The sequence below is a fragment of the Quercus suber genome, unplaced genomic scaffold, assembly GCF_002906115.3.
Source record: "Quercus suber isolate HL8 unplaced genomic scaffold, Cork oak 2.0 scaffold_379, whole genome shotgun sequence".
NCBI classification, from domain to species: domain Eukaryota; kingdom Viridiplantae; phylum Streptophyta; class Magnoliopsida; order Fagales; family Fagaceae; genus Quercus; species Quercus suber.
Genome location: NW_027069831.1, coordinates 88494 through 102992, shown reverse-complemented (window position 1 = coordinate 102992; position 14499 = coordinate 88494). Strand labels below are relative to the sequence as shown.

Sequence of the window (14499 nt, the reverse complement as noted above, 5' to 3'; positions counted from 1 at the left end):
TACCAATTTTTAGTTTTCAATTAACGTTGTTGAATGTTTTTTTTGTAAATAAGTTAATAATTGTGGGGACCATTGACAAGACCAAACTCTTTCTTTTTTCTTTCTTTTCTCTCACAGGCCTATCACTTTGTCCTTCTCTCTTCTCTTATTCTTTATTTTTCTCTCTCCTTAAATAAAATAGTATTTTTTTATCACTTAAAAAAAAAAAAAAACATATACACATACCAAGCTAACAATTATATTTTTTTTTTTCATATTTTAAAATATGTTATTTGAAACATGATACCAAACACATTTTTTGCATTGTAAGTATTTTAAACACATGTTTTCACAACATTTCTTAAACCACATTTTTCACATTATTTTAAACAACAAATACTTAAACACCACTACCAAACATACCCTAACTTACCAACTTTTGGACACCACTTCACAAAATAATAATAAAAACATATAAAGGCAGCCACAACCCCAAAACCCACTACAAAGTATTTTAGTTATTTTTTAATCTTTCAAATAACAAAAAGTAAGTGCACCAATGAGTAACAAAATCATTGCCCACTTGGTACTTTTTCCAACCACATATCCACTTAAGCATTAATATTGGTGTAGGCATTTTGCTAAAATGCTAAATTTACCATCAAAATATAGCAAAAGTTAAGACTCATAAATAGTATTAAAAAGTGCAGTGTGACTCATAAATAATAGCAAAAATAAGCTAAAAGTGTAGATAAGCTGAATTTTTCAGCTCATCCCAAACGGATGCCTAATAGTAACCAATTTAGAAATATGTTAGACTAGTAAAAAAAGACAAGTGTTATTGTTAGAACATAAAAAGAGGCAAAAAAGAATAATAATTAACTAAATATGATTAATTAATTTGAAAGGATTTACAGTATTTTGAATAGATATTAAAGACACAATAGATGAGGTAAAAAAAAATGATGTCAAGAGCTAAGGAAACTAACCTCGTACTATTCCGTCGCTGATATGAACGAGAATTCATAACTAAAGCTTATCAAGGAAACGATGTCCAAAATAAAGAATCAGCCTTTAAACTATATGTAGTCCCAGCCAACTTAAACAGGAAAATCTGAATCTTGATCCCTGGAGAAATGGGAAACAGATTAGACAAATAAGGCAAATTTCCTTTTCTTTTTCGTATGTTTTTTTCTTGAGAGAAGCAAAAGATTTGCACCAGATGGTGTTACTAGCGTGTGAAGTGTGAGAAGGTGGAGCAATGCATAAAGTGGCAGAAGTTGGCTTTGTAATGGGATTTTAAGAGTGCTCAGAGGCAGATGCAAGTAATAATAAGCAGGAGCAAATCCTGGCTTCTAATAGTCAATCCCTCAAGTCTTCTAATGTTGTCTACTACTAGCGTGTGAAGTGTGAGAGCCATTCACAATGGTCAATAGTCTTCTAATGTTGTCCTATTTCAGCAAGTCTTTGGTTTTTCTTTTTTTTTTTTTTTTTTTTTTTTTTTTAATAAAAGAAGAACTATTTCACAATTTGTTGCTACAACTTTAATGAGGTAAATTATGAGTAATTATAAATAAATCTACAAAATTAATAAAAATATTTTATAAATTTTTTTATATGAGAACGTTTTTTCAAAAAAAAAAATCTTATTATTTTAGATAATTATGTAGTTAATGGCAATATTTTAATAGAATTAGTGAAAGCAAGGCCAGCCTCAAGCATATACAAGTAAGTGATGCAATATCCTAAGCCCCCAAATAAAATAAGGTCTCCAATTTAACTAATACAATATAATTTTTTTATTTTAATTTAGAAAAAAATTTTAAGTCCTTTTATTGGTCAATAAAATGCATCAAAAAGGCCTCACTGTATCCCAAAATATAGAAAATTAAAAAGGAAAAAAAAAAAAAAAACACAAAAAAAATTAGTCAAAATTCAGCTAACAAATTCATAGGAAACAAATTCATTACCTCATTCTTGAAATCCACTAAAATCAAATTTAATACCAGACAAATTCGCTAATAATACAACACAAATATCTTGAAATATGCTAAAATAGAGATTATAAATCTCTAAAAAAGACAAAAAAAAAAAAAAACTCTCTCACACTCATACCCATATTGCTATGCAATCAAGAAATCTCCACTAACAAAGGATGAAACAATTAAGATTTTTAGAAGTTTATTCACAGATGAAATTGATAGGTCAACATTTCTTCATCCCTCTATTCTCTGAGTACAAATAAAATACTCAGAAATCACACTAAAGCATCACATAAATGAACTTCATCACAAAAAAGTGGTTCAATTCTTTTCCCATTTACCTAAAAATATAAACTACCATTGTTTCTTGGATTGAGTATGGGATAGGTGGCCTATACATCCACTATCATAGCATAGCTGGTGTGTCAGTGAATGCCGTATTACTTTATATGGTCACTTACACCTTATCAAGTAGTAGTTTTTTTAAGCTTTCATTACACTTATAACTCCTCACAAACCCAACGAAACAACTTAACCAAGCTACAAATTAAGCGCCTNCCCGGTCAACTCCATCTGCTCAGCTACTGTAGTGTGGACCATGGTCCATGGACAATGGTCTAGTCTTTCTTTAGCATTGTCTCTTCTCCAACCAATAAGAACTCAATTTTAAACTTCGTGTTTTACAGCTTGATTTAACTCACCCTCAAAAACAGGCAACTTGAATGTATTTTTGCAAGATTGCAACTTTATTTTATTTTATTGTTTTTCATTTATAGGTAGGCACTAGGCAGTACAAGTACGAATCAATTGGTTAAAAGTCCGCAACTAATTCAACAACTTTTGATTTGATTTTAAAATCCTAAACTATTTCACAATTTGTTGCTACAACTTTAATGAGGTAATTATGAGTAATTTAAAATAAATCTACAAAATTAATAAAAATATTTTATAAATTTTTTTATATGAGAACTTTTTTCAAAAAAAAAAATCTTATTATTTTAGATAATTAATAGTTAATGGCAATATTTTAATAGAATTAGTGAAACAAGGCCAGCCTTAAGCATATAAAGTAAGTGATGCAATATCCTAAGCCCCCAAATAAAATAAGGTCCCAATTTTAACTAATACAATATAATTTTTTATTTTAATTTAGAAAAAAAAAATTTAAGTCCTTTTATTGGTCAATAAAATGCATCAAAAGCCTTACTGTATCCCAAAATAAGAAAATTAAAAAGGAAAAAAAAAAAAAAAACACAAAAAAAATTAGTCAAAATTCAGCTAACAAATTCATAGGAACAAATTCATTAACTCATTCTTAAATCCCTAAAATCAAATTTAATACCAAACAAATTCGCTAATAATACAACACAAATATCTTGAAATATGCTTAAATAGAGATTATAAATCTCTAAAAAAAAAACTCTCTCACACTCATACCCATATTGCTATGCAATCAAGAAATCTCCACTAACAAAGGATGAAACAATTAAGATTTTAGAAGTTTATTCACAGATGAAATTGATAGGTCAACATTTCTTCATCCCTCTATTCTCTTTAACCAAGCTACAAATTGAGCGCCTAGTGTAGAATACTCCTCCAACCCATAATACATCACTTGGGTGGAGAGCACTTGCCATATTTAATGTTAAAATAGCTATCTAAAAAGCTTGATCTCAAGGTTTTGAATAAAGTTTCTATATTGACATTGATATTCTAGAACAATCAACAATTTATATACTGTACTTCGACGTTCTAAAGCATTCTAAACATCATTAATTATTAGTTTAACAGATTCAACCAGAGCAACAAAAGATATTAATTCAGTCCCCTAAATTACAACATCATGCTCCTCCCCTTCTTGGCACAAAACTAATCAAGAATGTAAAGAATTAAAATTTTCACTTTTAATTAATAAGTAAATTTTGAAATGTCAAGGTTTGGGTAATGTGCTTCATACGCATATCTTTACACACAATGTTGCTCAGTTTCTCTCAAATCTAGGAGAGGTATCATATTTACAACCAAAAAAAAAAAGCCCAAAGAGCCCAGATCATGTCAAATTAATGTAACTTAAAGTATTTTCTAAATGATATAGTTCAATATTTAGGTGTTTTTCCTTAAGTTCTCTTTTTAAAATTCAGTTATGTAGCTACTTAACTAAAAATACACTTTTATCTCATAAGAAAAAAACCACATAACTGAATTTTAAAAAGAGAACCCAAGGAACAACACCTAAGGTACTACATCTAAGTTTTATCCACACACACACACACACACATATATATATATATACACACAGAGAGAGAGAGAGAGAGAGAGAGAGAGAGAGAGAGAGACCTCAAGATCAAGGCAGCGGTAGAACTGCAGGTCACGGGCATCAACAACCATTACAAATTGAAAAGAACAAAATGAAATCAGTATTAACCTAAACTAAATCATATGATTTAAGACGAAGGAAGCAATGTGTTCCATAAAAAGAAATGCAAAAAATAAAGGGATTGCTTGATATGTGTGCAAGGAATACTAACATGAGACTTTAAAAGGGAAATCTATCAGGATTTCATAATTATGGTAGATTGCATGTATCAACATTACAAGTGAATAAAAATTGCTATCAGCCAGTAAGGTCAATGCTCAAAAAAGATAGGTCATTAAGTATGATCACAAACTAAAACTTAGAGAAAGCATACTATGACCGCAAGGTCCACAAACTAAAACTTCAAGAAAACATACTCCAAACATGCATTAGAGCAGTTACTGCCAAATATAATCACCAAATGCCTACAAGAATCTTAAGTGAAATAAAACAAGTCTTCCAATTACAGGCAATGACACCTAATCTTCAATATTTAGGCATGTTTGTTAAATTAATTATATGATAAGTAGAATTCTAGCATGTTTATAAAAAAATTTACTGCCTGGATAATAATGCTGAAGGCAAACAAACATCTCGGGTGAACAAGAGTAAAAAAAGAATCAAAATCATATGCCTTAGCCTATGAGATATTTTTATGCAAAGAGCAATAATTTCCTAAAATAACGGTGGTTTAGAAATATCATTACAATTACACTCCTAAATATATGTCAAAACAATGAATATCTTCATTCCTAATATTTAATTAAGTCAATTTAAGAATGAAATATTTCTGTTAACAGCTTGTATTAACTTTTGACATCCCAATCGTTTAGAAAGCAGCAGTGTTTAGAGCCAATTAGAAGTCTCATTTACTGTGAGAGCTTATATGATAATAGTAGGTAAACCCAAAACTAATTTGTGCTGTACGAAATTTTCCTATCTTTCCAGGATACTTCTACAGCCATTTAATAGACCAAGAAGATATGGCCAGACAAATGTAATAATTTTTTTCAATTGGTCTCTTTGTAAAATCTCTCTGTTTTAATACAAATATTTAATGCCTATAAAAAGAACATGAGTAAACAAGGCCAAACATGAAACCAACAAACGGCATGAGCACTCAAAATCCCCAAATTATAAACCATTTTGAAAAAACAATATATAGAAAATAAAAAAATAAAAAGCAAAACTAACCAGGTAGATTGAAGCCAGTTTCCTACCCCTACATTACAGCTTGTTATCAAGGGTACTTCAAAGCCATCCATATCCCATATACAGGGCAATGTCATAATATACAATTGTTTACTAAAGCGACGGTCTTTACAAAGTTACTAGTCTAAGCTTACGTGGTCTTTAATTGAGTAAATCCCTTCCGGCTTCATCATTATCTGGAGTTTCAATTTTCAAGCCAATTTACAGAATTACTCCTTCAGATGTCTAGTACTTGCCATAACAATTTCAGAGTCAAAGAATAAAGCCATTATTTATTAAATTCATATAAGCCAATATACTCAAATCTGCCTAAACAGAATTTCAGTCAACTTAGAAATTGCACCATTATTTCTATATTCATCCAATTGCTGTGAGACCAATTCCATTATAAAAATGTATATTAGCTTTCATAAGAACTGCCCCCAGCATCCAAATTCACAGAATAGGATTTAATCGAACATTTTCATGTTGAGAACACAGAATCTGTCATAGTGGCAGAGTTAAAACATTTACACAAAATCATAAAATAATTTTATATTGTCTTATTATCATCTGAGGATTTTTATACACTCATTAGACATGTCAAACAACACTTACAAACAATCATTTCACCATTTATAACAAAATGAATTATAACAAGAATTCCAGAGGTATTTAGTAATCAAAGTTGAAACAATAAACACACTAAGAATTTTGTTTTTGGCAAAGTTTCACCATGACTGTGAGGTTATCAAAATCTGCTTCTTAAGGTATTTTATGTAGTATTTTCATCTGTACTACATTAGTGAAACTTTTACTTGGCAAGACAAGTATTAGCTGCATGACAAGTTGTTCAGTAACAAGCAATATATCATAAACTAAAAAAGAGCACATGTATAGCATGCCAGCACGCCATCTTTTGAGCACTCAAATAATAAATTCCAGCTAACCTAATACTAGAGATTTTAAAATCATTCAACACTTATGCTACCAAATACCAATAAGATGGCATCAGCTACAATGTTGGGCATTATCAATTTAAACCAGTAGGGTTTTGCACTACCAATATCTTCATGCATCATTCAGGTGTCATTTAAAAATTATTCATGTTTAAAGTTGTATTGCTCTGTTTAATTGCTAAAATGAGATATTTTCACTACAAAACTTTGGAAGTTAATCAAGATTGATTTCATCTGCTTTCTTACCATATCTTAGCATCCAAATGTGGTATAACCTCTAAGCTATATAGAAACGATGCAAGATCTTTATCCAACCTATTTAAATTATCCATAAAATTTAACTCAGAAAAATGTCAAGCATGTGGAGTTCACTTTAAAGAACAGATAAATAATACCAAGAAAATAAATGATCTTCTCAGCTAATGGCATGACAATTAGAGATCATAGTATCATACTCATGAAAAGCAAAGGAGAGGCAAACCCCAAGAATTAATATTTCCTTTTTGTAAGTTTAGAGAAAAAATAACAGCAAAGCTATAGTTCATTGCTTTGTTAAATCTCAAGAACAACTAAGTTTTGGATGTTAATTACCAGGAAGGTGCATCTCACATATTAAAAAAATCAAAATTAAAATTCACTTAAGCTACCAACGACAGTAAAAAGTAAGTGTACAATCAAAACCATTTAGGCCACTTAACCATCAGTAAGTAGTTAATGCTTCCATAGCCAAAATCGAAACACCCACAAAAAGAAGCAAATCTGAATAGTATGTACCAGCACAAATCTAACATTATAACCCATCTTCTTCATTTGGTTATGAGTGAGTGAATACCATGAAGGAAACAACCACAAAAGAAAAATAAAACATAAGACAAATTCAATTCATCTCCTTTTCGTCCATTTTCAGAGCAACCAAATAAAAATTAAAGCTGAAGTTTCTTAGAATCTCATATTTGTAACCAAAAAGTACAAGATTGAGAAGTTAAACCACAAATCAAAAGCTTTAACATAAATCAGATAATCATGTAGGTTACATATCTTTCAGAAGATTTAACTTTTAGCACCATAATAACCACCACCAACACCCCCCTAAAACAAGATCTCATATATAAAAACTTTCAAAAGGCCAAAAAATTTAATAATTAAACTCAGAAATTATTAAAACTAAGCCACCCCACCCACACACACACACGACTACAAAACAAAGAAAAATAAGAGATAAGAGGGGAAAAAAACAATTGAATATCTTCACAGTTGTTGAGGTGATAACTTGGTGATCAAACTTGTATACCATATTGCCATCCACGTCCCCATGTAAACTACTACCATGGTGATTTTGAAAGGAAGTTTAGAATTAATTCATGCTGCCTATGCACCCTTCCCCACATTGCTTCAATTTCGTCTATTATTTTTCTTTCAAAAAAACCGGATATCTAATAAGTGACACTGAATGTATACATTTATAAGTTATATAATGATTTATGGGGAAATAGAACTAAACAAAATTTGAAACAGGTACATTTAAAAATATATTTAAAAAAAAAAGGGTGAAACAGGTCTAAATGGTATTATAACTTGTTTAGTACGTACTATATAGTTTTATTCAAACATTAATAACACAAAAAACACAAACCCAGATATTTATATATCAAGATTCATTACAAATAAATGAATTTAGGACCTAAACTTGGTGAGAACACCAAGCTCACCATACTTCTTATTGAAATATGAGTTGTATAGATAGCAAGAGTATAAATATCAGTTAAGGAATTAAGTGGTTAGGTAGCTCTGAAATACCTTAGGACCCATGGTGACCACTATTATCCCAACACCTATACAGGCTTGTAACCAACAGGTGCAAAAATGCCAAGTAACACCAGTTGCTCTTAGAGGCATTTCGTCAAACACCTAGCAGATATAACAAAGAAATAAACCTTGGTTCATCTACAGTTTCTGTAATAGAGGGAAGCATAATTTTCAGCACCTAAAAGATATTTAGAATAATGGAATCTACTATTTAGAAACATATTGATACATCAAAGTTATGAGTGATTGTATACCATGAAGGAAATAACCACAAAAGGAAAAATAAACATAAGACTCAAATTCAATTCATCTCCTTTTCATTCATTTTCAGACCAACAAAACAGAAATTAAAGCTGAAATTTTTCTTAGAATCTCACATCTGTAACCAAAAAACATGAGATTGAGAAGATAAACCACAATTCCAAAGATTTAACATAAGTCAGATAATCATGTAGGTTACAAATCTTTCAAAAGATTTAACTTTTAGCACTTCAATAAACAGTGCCGTCCCCTCCCCCCAAAAAAAAATCTCAGATATGAAGACTTCCAAAAGGCCAAAAAAATTAATAATTAAACTCAATTTATTGAAACTAGGCCATATGTGCGTGTGTGTGTGAGAGAGACGATAAAACAGAGAAAAATAAGAGATAAGAGTGGCTAACATTTATAAAGCATAAGATGAAACATACAAATGGATATACCAACGTAGTATCACATTAGACATGCCACCATTGGAACTTCAATTTTAGTAGCCTTGTCATATGGCTTTCCATTGTCCCAAGTCTCAACCGCAGCAAGTTCATCATTGGGTTCTCACAACACCTAAACCAAATATCAAAACTAATTACCATCAAATCTAGCTTAGCATAACTTACACATGCATCTCACAGCCTACCTCTTAAAATCAAGAAAAGCCTAATCCCACCTCAAGGAGGTTTCCCAAACATTAAAAAAAATTAAAAAAAAAAAAAAGGAGGAGATTTCCCAAACATAAGATACATATATCAAACAACATGAAGTGCCAAACTATGGAGAAACCATTATTTTTATGTTCACATTCATATCAAGTCAAACAAAGCTAAAACCAGTTCAGAATGTGTTTGAGTTTGGGAGCAATATTGCATGCATATACATAAGATCCTTAGGTTCCAAAAAGGGCACAATGAAGACATATTAGAGTCAAGTTCATTGGTTTTAAGAATCACTTCGGAATTATGACTTGTCTAGCAAAGCTAGCTTAATGAACCATACTGAAAACAAGCTTTTGTCATATAAATCAAATGACAGTCTTAAGGAGCCTTTTACTTGAGTTTCTTACATGCATTAACATACTTAGTTAAATACATTCAAGGACTGGACAGCCATACAACTTAAGGGAAGAAAACACAAAACAACAACTATGACAACGAAATACAACCAATTTCCAAGATAGTTACTTAAGGCTTCTTAAATCAATTCTTTAGGCAGATGCATACAATTTAGGGCTTTCATAAAACATGAAACACATACTTGGACACAAGAAATTGCTTAAAAAAAAGTACAACCATGCCTTATGCTGTAGCATGATTATACAATAAACATCTACAGCCATGATCAACAAATTTTGCAAAAGTTGTTACAATGTCATTAACAAGGCATAAGGTTAAGAGTTACATTAGCACAACTCCAGGGATTTAAGATGTTCAATACAAAGAGGTTAAGGTGCTGAACCATTTATTAGAAACAAGGTACATCACAAAGAGAGCTTAAAAATACCATCATGAACACAAGATGTCACATGCATGCATAATTATTGAATCAAGGGCAAGAACAACATGAAATTGACTTAGGATCATGGAATTAACTCAAGAAATGTATTAGTAATATAAAAACCATACTATATTGAATCCAAATAAAGAGCTATGTACAGCCAAGGGGAAATACTACTTACACAACTAAATTTAGAAACGGAATAGGTAGAATAGATAAGTCTTACACCGAAATTTCTTTATTTCTCATTTATTTTAGCTCATGCACTTGGTCCTCATATGTTGGCTGCCTAAAAGTAAAGTCCCAAATGTCGTGTCTGTGCTTTTCAGAAATAGATTCATCCTTTACAAAAGCTACACAATGCTATGTTCTCTCTATGTTGGCTGCCTAAAAGTTAATAATTTCTCTTGTTACATGAAATTCAATTGTGGAATGTATACATCCTAAGTTATGGATCATCATAAGAACTACTAAGTTTTTGGATGTTAATTACCAAGAAGGTGCATCTCAGATATTAAAAACATCAAAATTAACTTAAGCTACCAACAACAAAAGTTAAAAATAAGGTACGATCAAAACCATTCAGGCCACAGTCAGTAGTTAATGCTTCCATAGCCAAAATCCAAACACCTACAAACAGAAGCAAATATGAAAAGTAGTACCAGCAAAATCTAACATTTAAGCCATCTTCTTCATTTGGTTACGAGTGATTGAATACGATGAAGAAACATCCACAAAAGGAAAAATAAAACACAAGACACAAATTCAATTCATCTGCCTTTTCACCCATCTTCAGAGCAACCAAATAGAAATTAAAGCTGCAAATTTTCATAGAATCTCACATTTGTAACCAAAATTCAAAAGATTAGCATTGAAGATTAATCAACCCAACTTATTGGCAACTTGAATAAGATTTGAAACTCCCACCATGATGTCAATCACTAGTATTTAGAGACTTTTTACAAACACATTTTCAACCCAACCTTTTTGCTCAAAAACTCAATCCCACACAATTATCTGGAATAAACACTCCACCCCATTATATATTTTCACCATTCCAATCTCCAATACATTTCACCATCAGAATAATCCAGAGATTCAAAAAAGTGGAACTAAAATTTGAATTAAAGCATAGGATGATACAAAAGATTAAGACCCAAAAAGAAATTTAGTCTCTTTCATCACTCTACTCTTCAAAACCCTAAGCCCAGATGAAAATTGTACAAGTATCAAATGCAGGTGTACTATACAGCCAAGCTAGTCTCTTTCATCGCTCTACTCAGCAAAACGACAGAACGAAAAAAAGCAAAAGATCAGAAAGATATTAACCCAAAAAAAAAATGAGAAAGAGGACTCACCGGAAAGAAAAAACTCCACGATGTTAAAAGGAGAAGCTTCTCCGGCGAGAGAGACTGAAATAGCCCTTACAAAATTAAAAAAAAAATTAGAATATTTTTTTTTTTTTTTTTTTTTTTTATGACAAGAATTTCACAAAGATAAAATCACAAAAGTTTAACAAAAAANAAAAAAAAACGCAGTTGATTAGGCTTTTTTTTTTTTTTTTTTTTTTGAGCTAAATAGATCAGTTGATTAGTTTAAATCAAATAGGAGTATATAATTATTTTTTTTTTAAGAAAAAAAACCAAGTATATGGTAAAACCTATTAAACTTAATTATTAGGTAAGACTTTCTTACATAATTTTTTTTAGATTAAATTTAAACATATACTTGGTCAATATAATCATGAATTTCCTTTTTTTTTTTAAAGGAAACGTAGTGTATTACATTGAATGTACTATACCTAAGTTTTGTTTTATTTATATGAATTAAATGGTTATATTTTATGTCTTGAAAAATTCAACCCATTATACCACAAATAATTAGTCGTATTGCGAGTTTTAGTTAATTCAATTAATAAAGTTTCTGATGGTTATATAAGAGACTTGGAGTTCAATCTCTGCTTACACTAAAAACTGATTAGTGTTTTGGTCTAATGATAAAGAGTTATCATCAAGAGCGGACGTTATAAATTGAAACTCTCTAAAAAAAAAATTAGTCGTATTGATTCATATTGACTGTAGGTTAAGCATGTCAACCTACAATTCACTCATCTCTTGGGCTAAACACATTTTAGAGAGATGGAATATTTATGTTATAAATCCACCAGTTCCTAAAGAAAAATAGATAGGAATTGTTTGTGAATTTACTTAATTTAATGCAGTTTTTCTCCGATTGACATATTAAGAGAGACAATGCACAAATACAACAACTTTGTTATTGTTAAACGTGATACAAAAAGGGATTATATGCATTTATTTATAGACATATGACATGCTTAATAGTATTATCCCACATGGCTCAAGACTATTGGTTTATTAGTATTCCATGTGCTTTTACTAATATCACATATGTTCATAAAAAATGCATATGTGATAAATGTGCTAGACTACTAACCAGGCTACCATTGATTATCCAATTGTAACTAACTATTAATTAATTTTTCTAATCTAATTCCACCATTTATATATCATCCCTCTAAGTTATTGGGGTTCCTAGTATTTCCCTCCCCTCTTGAACACCTTTCCCACAAGGTGGTATTGCCAAATGTTCATCTTGCTTCTTAATTAAAAGGGATCTTTAAGTGGAACAATTTTTTGGTGGCATATTGATCACCATGTTGACAAGCGGCCTCATGTACATTAAAGTTATTTCTTCATATAATTTCAAAATATGCTTAAATCCTTTAGCCTTCAATGGTTCTTCAATCTACAAGGCCTTGTTAGTTCTTTAGACCTTGGATTAATCTTGGATCTTTAAGACCTCGTTTGAATTTTGAATCATTAGAATTTTTTGCTCTCTCATATTCAATTCATGGATCATACTTGGATTGCCAATTGTTGAATCATGGAAACTCTAGTAGAGCCTCCATTGGTGCATCAAGGATTAGTATTTGAAACTGACATTGTATGCTACATACGTATTCCACCAAATTCACAAATAGTCTTGATGCCTCCATGTATTGAAATCAACATGCGTCTCATTCCATGTAATAAGAGACAATGGAAACCACAAGCAGTGGTGGAATATCATCAAGAGTATGTGCAAATGTCTAGCACTCTCCATAGATTGTTACAAATGGTATCATGGCAAACTTGGTAACACCATATGGCTCAAGGGAACTATAGTACAACATGAACCTTAATGATGAACACAAGTTGTCATATGCATGCATAATTATTGAATCAAGGGCAAGAACAACATGAAATTGAATTAGGATCATGGAATTAACTCAAGAAATGTATTAGTAATATAAAAACCATGCTATATTGAATCCACATAAAGAGTTATGTACAGCCAAGGGGAAATACTACTTACACAACTAAATTTAGAAACGGAATGAGTAGAATAGATAAGTCTTACACCAAAATTTCTTTATTTCTCATTTATTTTAGCTCATGCACTTGTTCTCTCATATGTTGGCTGCCTAAAAGTTAATAATTTCTCTTGTTACCATGAAATTCAATTGTGCGAATGTATACATCCTAAGTTATGGATCATCATAAGAACTACTAAGTTTTTGGATGTTAATTACCAAGAAGGTGCATCTCAGATATTAAAAACATCAAAATTAACTTAAGCTACCAACAACAAAAGTTAAAAATAAGCGTACGATCAAAACCATTCAGGCCACATCAGTCAGTAGTTAATGCTTCCATAGCCAAAATCCAAACACCTACAAACAGAAGCAAATATGAAAAGTACGTACCAGCATAAATCTAACATTGTAAGCCATCTTCTTCATTTGGTTACGAGTGATTGAATACGATGAAGGAAACATCCACAAAAGGAAAAATAAAACACAAGACACAAATTCAATTCATCTGCCTTTTCACCCATCTTCAGAGCAACCAAATAGAAATTAAAGCTGCAAATTTTCATAGAATCTCACATTTGTAACCAAAATTCAAAAGATTAGCATTGAAGATTAATCAACCCAACTTATTGGCAACTTGAATAAGATTTGAAACTCCCACCATGATGTCAATCACTAGTATTTAGGACCTTTTTACAAACACATTTTCAACCCAACCTTTTTTTTTGCTCAAAAACTCAATCCCACACAATTATACTGGAATAAACAACTCCACCCCATTATATATTTTCACCATTCCAATGCTCCAATACATTTCACCATCAGAATAATCCAGAGATTCAAAAAAGTGGAACTAAAATTTGAATTAAAGCATAGGATGATACATAAAGACTAAGACCCAAAAAGAAATTTAGTCTCTTTCATCACTCTACTCGTTCAAAACTCTAAGGCCCAGATGACAAATGTGTACAAGTATCAAATGCAGGTTGTACTATACAGCCAAGCTAGTCTCTTTCATCGCTCTACTCAGCAAAACGACAGAACGAAAAAAAGCAAAAGATCAGAAAGATATTAACCCAAAAAATAAATATAGGAGAAAGAGGA

The 14499-nt window shown here is 30.9% G+C and overlaps 1 protein-coding gene across 7 annotated transcripts in view; it reads right to left on the bottom strand.

Moving 5' to 3' along the window:
• Window positions 1-14499, bottom strand: part of LOC111986598 (cyclic nucleotide-gated ion channel 1) — a 59504-nt gene that overhangs the window by 20841 nt on the left and 24164 nt on the right. For 2 of the 7 annotated variants that reach the window (XM_065760714.1, XM_065760715.1), the window contains 3 exons: window positions 8963-9095; window positions 4299-4322; window positions 969-1107 (listed from right to left, as the gene is read on the bottom strand). In XM_065760714.1, the coding sequence (XP_065616786.1) occupies window positions 969-1006 (38 nt within the window). In that variant the 5' untranslated portion in view covers window positions 1007-1107; window positions 4299-4322; window positions 8963-9095. Of the gene's footprint in view, window positions 1-968; window positions 1108-1198; window positions 1469-4298; window positions 4323-8264; window positions 8775-8962; window positions 9096-10601; window positions 10637-14499 lie in introns of those variants that run through there. The other 5 variants (XM_065760718.1, XM_065760719.1, XM_065760716.1 and 2 more) reach the window with 5 other exon arrangements.